At 54.6% G+C, this 7,840-nt stretch overlaps 1 protein-coding gene, 1 long non-coding RNA gene and 1 other non-coding gene across 8 annotated transcripts in view; 2 read left to right on the forward strand and 1 right to left on the reverse strand.

Annotated features, from left to right (window-relative positions):
* The window catches only part of VSIG8 (V-set and immunoglobulin domain containing 8), an 8,102-nt gene extending 2,466 nt beyond the window's left edge, over positions 1-5,636 (forward strand). The window contains exons 2-7 of the mRNA XM_070783752.1: positions 1,372-1,547; positions 2,095-2,296; positions 2,420-2,641; positions 3,369-3,494; positions 3,818-4,025; positions 4,935-5,636. Of these exons, the coding sequence (XP_070639853.1) occupies positions 1,372-1,547; positions 2,095-2,296; positions 2,420-2,641; positions 3,369-3,494; positions 3,818-4,025; positions 4,935-5,217 (1,217 nt within the window). The 3' untranslated portion in view covers positions 5,218-5,636. The remainder of the gene's footprint in view (positions 1-1,371; positions 1,548-2,094; positions 2,297-2,419; positions 2,642-3,368; positions 3,495-3,817; positions 4,026-4,934) is intronic.
* Positions 862-5,180, reverse strand: LOC139181041 (uncharacterized). 6 transcript variants are annotated; one of them, XR_011565184.1, is made up of 4 exons: positions 4,138-4,941; positions 3,233-3,628; positions 3,037-3,097; positions 862-2,757 (listed from the first exon to the last, which is right to left on the reverse strand). It is a non-coding gene; the product is annotated as an uncharacterized lncRNA (long non-coding RNA). The 6 variants fall into 6 exon arrangements; XR_011565183.1 differs by adding an exon at positions 4,993-5,180 and having other exon boundaries at positions 862-3,628; positions 4,138-4,360; XR_011565182.1 differs by having other exon boundaries at positions 862-3,628; positions 4,138-4,360; positions 4,911-5,036.
* Positions 5,637-6,941: 1,305 nt separating the features above from the next.
* LOC139182423 (U1 spliceosomal RNA) lies at positions 6,942-7,103 on the forward strand. The gene has a single exon (XR_011566086.1). It is a non-coding gene; the product is annotated as a U1 spliceosomal RNA (small nuclear RNA).
* Positions 7,104-7,840: the final 737 nt, after the last annotated feature.

Genomic DNA, 7,840 nt, shown 5'->3' on the forward strand with positions numbered 1-7,840 from the left:
GGGCGAGGGGAAGGCTGGAGACTGGGAGGTGGCGTGATGCCCGCTCAGCCAGGGTTGGGGCCCTTTGGGTACCAACCCCCCAACTTCGTGTTCCTCTGTAGGTCCAACCGGTTGGGGCTAGCACTTGCCTGGGGCTTCAGGGGAGGGAGGGAGAGATCAGTCCTGAGCTTCCAGATCCTGGCTCCTCACTTGGGGCTGACTCAGTGAGGCTAGGGCTGGTAGCAGCGGGAGGGGCCCCAGGTGGAGCGAGCATGTGAAGGTGGCTATACCTGAGCCACAGGATCACACAGGGGGCATGACGCAGAGCACACAATGCCACATGCCTTCACGCAAGGCTCGCCCGTCCTATACTACAGACGACTGCGGCCTTGGTCTCAACGCCATCATGCATTGTCACACACGGATGCAGCCAAGCTCCTGGTCACAGCTGCACACAGGCACACACTATCACTCAGAGCACTTACACAGCCAGGCACACACCGTCACGTGGGCACACAGCCACAGATATGCACTGTCACACACAGACACACAGAGGACTCCAGAGGTCATGGTGTCCATCCTCCTGCCTCTGGACACGACCACTTCACTTGGTCCAGACAGATGTGGCTTTTAACCAGCCAGTCGCTTCCATCAGAGCATTTAACAACTCGACGTGCTCCACATGCCTCCACACACAGGCACACACACGCTCACACCCGCAGGTCCTGTCATGTAAATATAGAAGCAGACACTCTACCTAGTCATGTGCATAAATCTCCCTACAGTACACATAAGCAGCCACAAACACTCATAAACACACAATGTACATATGTGGACATATCCACACATGCATATATAATCATGCATACATACAAGCAGTCATATTTTATTTTAAAATTTTATTATTTTTATTTTGACTGTGCTGGGTCTTCACTGCAGAACATGGGCTTTCTCGAGTTGTGGCGCGTAGGCTCTAGAGTGTGTTGGCTCAATAGTCATGGTGCATGGGCTTAGTTGCCTCACAGTGCGTAGGATCTTAGCTCCTTGACCAGGTATCGCACTCACATCCCCTGCATTGGAGGGCGAATTCCTAACCACTGGACCACCAGAGAAGTCCCATATATAAGCATTCTTAATAACTATATATATACAATATACAAACAGTATAGTTGCAATTCTACACAGTTATAGAATACAGACACGCTAACACAAGTCAGCACAGATATGCATGGATCAAGTCATGCACACTCTGAGAGCAGGCCCTACTCCCTGAGGAACCCGCACTGAGGCCCGGGCTGCCACTGACAAGGAATGGTGGAGAGAAGGGAGCTAAAGCTGATCCCAAGCCCTGGTCCCGCTCCCCTTATCCCATCTGCCCTGCCTGTATCCTAGCGCTGCTGTCTGCTGTACGGATCAACGGGGATGGCCAGGAGACCCTGTACCTGGCGGAAGGTGACAATGTGAGGCTGGGCTGCCCCTACATCCTGGACCCTGAGGACTACGGTCCTAATGGGCTGGACATCGAGTGGAAGCAGGTCAACTCAGACCCCTCACATCGGGAGAATGTGGTAAGTGATTCTCTCTGGGTACGTGATTCTCCTTACTCCACACTTCATAGTATTCACTTGTTGGGCAGCTAGCACACTGCAGGGCGAATAAGAAAACCCAGCCCTTGAACTTTCCCCAAGGCTTCTCGAGAGAATGGGGCAATGGGGAGGAGCTGTGTAATTTCCAATCAAGCCAGCCAGTCAGGCCAACTCCTCCCACCCCACTCCAAAAGGAAGACAGGCACTGTCCTGGCCCGACCTTACACTTCCAGCTCAGATAGCCTTTGATTGAGTACCATCCAGCTTCTCTGTGCGCCTGTGGCTTTATTCATCTCATCCCATTTAATCCTCACATGCCCCTGGGAGGTAGCTATTAGGCAGAGAGTGCCTGATTTCATATGATCTCACACATTCTGTTAAAAGTCAGTGGATCAGGCATTATCATTCCTGTTTTTCATCCAAGAAAGCTGAGTCTCAGGGAAGTTCAGTGAATTGCCCCAGACAGCCAATCCACAAGGCCTTCCTTGGCTCTACCTGTCTCACCATCTCTGTTTTCTTCCCTTCACAGTTCCTTAGTTACCAGGACAAGACGATCAACCATGGCAACCTCCCCCATCTGCAGCAGAGGGTGCGCTTTGCAGCCTCAGACCCCAGCCAGTACGATGCCTCCATTACCCTCTCGAACCTGCAAGTCTCCGACACAGCCACCTATGAGTGCCGGGTAAAGAAGACCACCGTGGCCACCCGGAGGGTCATCATCACCGTCCAAGGTGTGAGCAGGCTCCTCTGGGATCCCCTTCCCCAGCCTTCAGAATCAAGGGTGGCCTGGCCACCCTGAGCCTGGCTCTGCCTCTTGGCTGGGCCCTGGCTCACAACTATCCTCTTCCCTGTAGCGCGGCCTGCAGTGCCCTTATGCTGGTCTGAGGGCCACTTTACACACGGCAATGATGTGGTGCTGAAGTGCTTCGCCAATGGGGGCAGCCCACCTCTCACCTACAAGTGGGTCAAGATCAGCGGGCATACTCACCCCTACCGGGCTGGGTCTTACCATTCTCAGCACAGCTTCCACTCTGAGCTCTCCTACCATGAGTCTTTCCACAGCTCCATCAGTCAAGGTGAGGGGGCCTTGGGAGAGGGGAAGATGGGGATGCTGGGTCCCGCTGGGGCTCCCCTAGGTCATCAGCGGCACCAGCTGTGGGAGACTCCTCCTTGGAGCCTGTTCCAGAAGCTGCTATAGAGGGAAGAAGAGAAGGTAAAAGGGGAGAGTCAGTCGAAAGCAGCATGACTAATTCGGAAAGAGCATGGTTTCAGATAGAGCTGGGTTTGCATTCTGGCTGGACCGTGACTGGCAGCAAGGCTCAGGCAAGTGGCTTGGCCTCTCTGTGCTGTGGTTTCATTCTACGGTATATGAGAAGGGAATGCTAAGGGCCATCCTCCAAGCGCGTGTGAGAATTACACGGGATGAGGTGTGTAAAGCTGCTGGCACAGAGAGATGCTGACTGGTACTCACAATCAAAGACGATCAGAGCTGGAAGGAGCCTTAGAATTCCTCTGGTCTAACCTGGTCCTCACTGCACAAATGAGGAGACCGAGGCTCAGGGAGGGGGCATATTTCCCCAAGGTCAGAGAGTGAAATCATGGTTTCTTTCCTGTTGCTGGGAAAGGGGCCTTCCTTGCCTCTCTTTCAGCAGGGGAAGGTGACTCACCTGGACACAGTGGGGTGGACTTGTGTGTGTACACACACCCTCCTTCCATGGGCCATCCCGCAGTGGTCTAGGCTGGGGTCAAGCTCTCAAACACCAAGCCCCTTGGCCTCACCATTGCCCTCTGATGCTCCTTCAGTTTCAGGCCTGAACAACGGTGACCTAGTGTTGAAGGACATCTCCTACAAGGATGATGGGCTGTATCAGTGCACAGTGGCCAACCACGTGGGCTACAGCGTGTGTGTGGTGGAGGTGAAGGTCTCAGGTGGGTGCAGGCAATGGCTCCTTGGCTGGGAGGGTTGGATGGGAGGAACCTGGGCTGTATTTTGGAGTCTCAGCAGGATCAGCCTTATGGGTCTCATCAATGCATATAGCTCTGCCAAGGTCAGCCAGGAAGCCCTGGGAGAAACATGCAAATATGAGGAGTTAACTTGCCTCTCCCCATATATTCCTCCCTGTGTGTCCAAGGGCCCTATCTCCTGGGTCCCCCATCCTTTTTCATACAGAAGTCCTGTGCTTGCCACTCCGGGTTAGCCAAGCACCTGCTAGGCTGCAGAAAGCCTGACTAGTCTCTACTTCTCTCCCCAGACACCCGGCGCATAGGAATCATCATCGGCGCAGTGCTGGGCTCTTTGCTCGCGCTGGGCTGCCTCTTGGTGGGCATCTGGGGGCTCGTCTGCTGCTGCTGCGGGGGCGCCGGGGTCGGCGGCGGCTCCCGCGGTGCCTTCGGCTACGGCGGCGGGGTCGGCGGCGGGGTCGGCGGAGGGGCCTGCGGCGACTTGTCTAATGAGATCAGGTAAAACCTGATGCATGCTGCATGCTGCTGCGCGGCAGGGGACCGGCGCCCTGCTCCCTCTCACCCCTGCCTACCACCGGCCGGCTGGGACCCCCACCCCCACCCTGCCTACCATCGCCAAGGAGTGCTGGGACCAGAGCATGTCAACCGGCCACTCATCGCATGGCTTTTCTCTTTCCTCTTCCCCTGCCAGTCTTCACTTCTGCTCTCCTGCCCTCCATCTCCTTCGCGTCTTTGCACCTCTCTGTCTTGTCTAGACTGTAAGCTCCTGGAGGGCAGGGCCTGTATTTTTCACTTTTCCCTTGTATCGCGCCGGTGAGAATTCTTGGACATGCCTATTTAAGAAGAGTTCATTAATATTAAGAATAGTGCTAACAACTTATATTAGAAACAAACTAGAAATAAAAATAGTACAAGACTAGTAGTGCTAATGACTGCAATACCCTGGGGATGGAGAAAAAGATGGAGAAGATTAAGAGAGGAGAGATGAGAAAAGAGGAAGAGAGAGGGCAAGGTCAGGGTTAAGGAAGGAAAGAAGGTCAGGGAAAGCAGCTCCTTCTGGGTCTCCAAGGTTCCCTTTCTATCAGAGCCGGTGGTTCTGCGAAAACATGAGAAGGGGACAGGAGGGCGCCTAGATGGGGCGGCCTGCCCTGCCGTGGGCTGTCCGGACATGTGTGGACAAGCCCCGTCCGGAGGAGGATGGGGACGGTGGCTCCGGGAACGCTGCGGAGCCGCGGGTCAGGAAGGGGCAGAGAGGAGAGTAGGTCGAGGCTGAAGCTGAGAGGCGAGGGGAGGCGGAGGGAGGCGCGGGAGACGAGAGACTGCCAAGAGCCCCCGGCTCTGCCCAGGCCGTGCCCACGCCGCGCCGCGGAGGAGCCCGCTCACCCGCCCGCCTGTTGTTTTCCACAGAGAGGACGCCGTGGCGCCGGGGTGCAAGGCCAGCGGGCGCGGCAACCGCGTCACCCACCTCCTGGGGTACCCGACGCAGAACGTCAGCCGCTCCCTGCGCCGCAAGTACGCGCCTCCGCCCTGCGGCGGCCCGGAGGACGTGGCCCTGGCGGCCCGCCCCGCCCCCGCGGCCGCTGCCTGCGAAGCGGGCCCCTCGCCGGTCTACGTCCAGGTCAAGAGCGCCGAGCCCGCCAGCAGCACCGCCGAGGGGCCGCTGCAGAGCAAGGACGGCCTGCTGGTGTGAGCGCGCGCCGCTGGGCTGCGCCCCGGCTGGGAGTGGGGCGCGGGGCTCTCTGCTCGCAGCTGGGGACGCGCTCCGGCCGGCGCCGACCTCGGCTGCTCCCGGCCGCGCGGCGGCTGGGGGCTGAGGACGTTTCCCTCGGGAACTGAGTCGAACGGCTGAGCCTCCTTCTCTAAACGTAGGAGAGGGCGGGAGACGGCACAGAAAGGCCATTCGGGCCCTCTTCTCATCCTTGGAGCCCCAGGCTCGTGGAGAGGGAGAGAGGAGGAAGTCCGAGAGCGCACGAGGCCGGTGGCCAGTGTCCCCAGCCAAGGCAGAGAGCCCCGGGGGCTGGGTGGGTGGGGATCTGGACTGAATTGTGAGTGTGAGATCTGAGCTCCGAGGCAGCAGAGTTAGCACAATAAAGAAAATTTAAGATTCGAGACTGAGGTGGCTGTGGTTCCACGGAGGTTTGGGCATGGGGTCAGGGTGGTGGGCCATGCTCAGGGGTAGGGGAGGAGTCTTTGCTTCCTGTTGTCCAGTATCATTTCCTGAACATGTCCCCCTTACCCTCCTTGATCGGGAGCAGTCAGAGCCGGAAGGGGCTGTCTAATCCTACCCTTTCCCGAGACGGAGACTCCTCAGGCTTGATTTTCAATCCAGAATCCTGCTTTTCTCTTTTATTCCAGAAATCAAAAGAGAAAACAAGGAACGGGCAGGCATGACCTCTCTGAATATTCCCTGACCATTCTCAGCATCTTTCTTCCGTCTCCTCTCACCTAGCAAATCCTGACTTCCTGATCTCTCCCAGATGTATGCCATCCTTTTCAACAACTAGGAAGGGTTTCAGAGCCCTACTCTGGGGTAGAAAGACTAAGTTCATCTAACCTAGCCCCCTTTTTAATGGAAAGGGGATTGACATTTATTGGGCACCCTCTGAATGCCAGGTGCTTTCTGATATTTCTTCTTATGTAATCCTGTGAGGTGCAGTATCCCATTATATAGATGAAGCAACTGAGGCTCACAGGTATTAAGTATCTTAACCAAGGTCACAGGTAATAACAGGCGTGTTTGACTCTCAGACTGATGCTGTTTCCCTGACATTTGAATTCCTTCTTCTACATTCCTGACAAAAGATACTTCCACCTCTTCTTGAATACCTGCAGTGGCACCTCCCAAATCAGTCCTTTTGGCCTCTGCCTGTCAGAGATATGTTTCTCCTGTTGAACTCAAATTGGGTCCCCGCATTGTTTTTATCCCTTGGTCCAAGTGCTACTCTTCGTGAGCCCTAAGCATCACATTCTCAATTCAGCTGCCTCTAATGGACCAAGTGGCTGTACTCCACGCTGGATGATTGCAACAGGCACACGACTGGAGCTGTGCCTGGTTTAGGGGTTGAGGGTCTTCTGAGGACAATAATAGTACTTCAAGGTCACTCTGCTCTACCTGCTTCTGTCCAGCCACCTGCCTCTGAGAGCATAGCACTTCCTTTTCTTTGTCTTTTTTTTTTTTTGCCTTTTTTTCTCTTAAGGAGAAGCTGGGCTCCTGAAGTCTTTCTGCTTCTACCCTGTGGCCATGTGAACTGTGGGGAATGGATGGACCTCGGAGTTTGTTGATAGAGGAAGCTCTGAAACCTTGCTTGGTTGTACGTAACTAGGAAACCTTTCTTGTTGGCTTGGGTACTTGCAAAAGGGTAATGGCGTCTCTGGTTCTGCCTTGATAGAGTTTGGGAAGAGAAAGGAGAGATGACACTTACGTGGCAGGGGCCACACCGTGATCATGAAGGTGGTTTTTCCAGGGCGAGGCTCACCCATTGCACTCGGGATGTGCTGCCCCTGTGATTTACTCAAATGTGGGAAACTCGATGGCATAATTTGTGCTGGGGGGGACTGCATTCACACTTTCTCCTGAAGAAAAACAAAAGAAAGGAGAGATGATGGTGGAACAGAGGGAGCCAGGGAGAGATGTCTTAGAGTGGGGGTGGGGGGGGTGGAGGGTGGGGTTTCTGGGGACGTGGGGATTCTTGAGGATGGATGGGGACACAATGGGAGGGAGTAAGGGGACTAAGTGAGGAGAGCAGAGAACTGCAGGAACCATCTCTTCCTCATTTATTTTGAGACATTTAACAGCACCTGTAGGATGATTTGTTCATAGAACTGTAGGATGCTGGGCCTGGTACATTTTTGCCCTTAGGCTGGGGATTGAATAGGGTGATTTGGGGAGGGCTCTCCCAGTCTGAGACCCTCCAGCTCAGCTCCCTGCAAGGAAGTGAGGTACAGAGGCAGCCAGCTGTGCAGGTTGTGTTGAATGACATCATCTTCCCCATTCCAGGAACCAGGGAGCCATGCTCAGACTTAGCCTTCCTTTGAAGGGTGAGAACAACAAGGTGCTGGCAAGAAAAGCTCATTAAGAAGCAGTAAGAGATTTTAGAGAGACTTTGGAAACAACTTTCGGCAGGGTGACTCAACAGGGAAGCCCAGGAAGTTCCTAAATCCCTAAATAAATGATCACTGTACTCATCACCTCTGGATGAGAAAGGATGGGAGTTTCTGCTCTGAAGGTTTTGCTTCAGGGACACTTTGGGCTTTTTCATTTCTCCTGCTTGAAACCTTGTCAGTATTGGAGAACATTTATGGTGGTAAATGTT

This window comes from Bos indicus, chromosome 3 (assembly GCF_029378745.1).
Source record: "Bos indicus isolate NIAB-ARS_2022 breed Sahiwal x Tharparkar chromosome 3, NIAB-ARS_B.indTharparkar_mat_pri_1.0, whole genome shotgun sequence".
Classification (NCBI taxonomy): Eukaryota; Metazoa; Chordata; class Mammalia; order Artiodactyla; family Bovidae; genus Bos; species Bos indicus.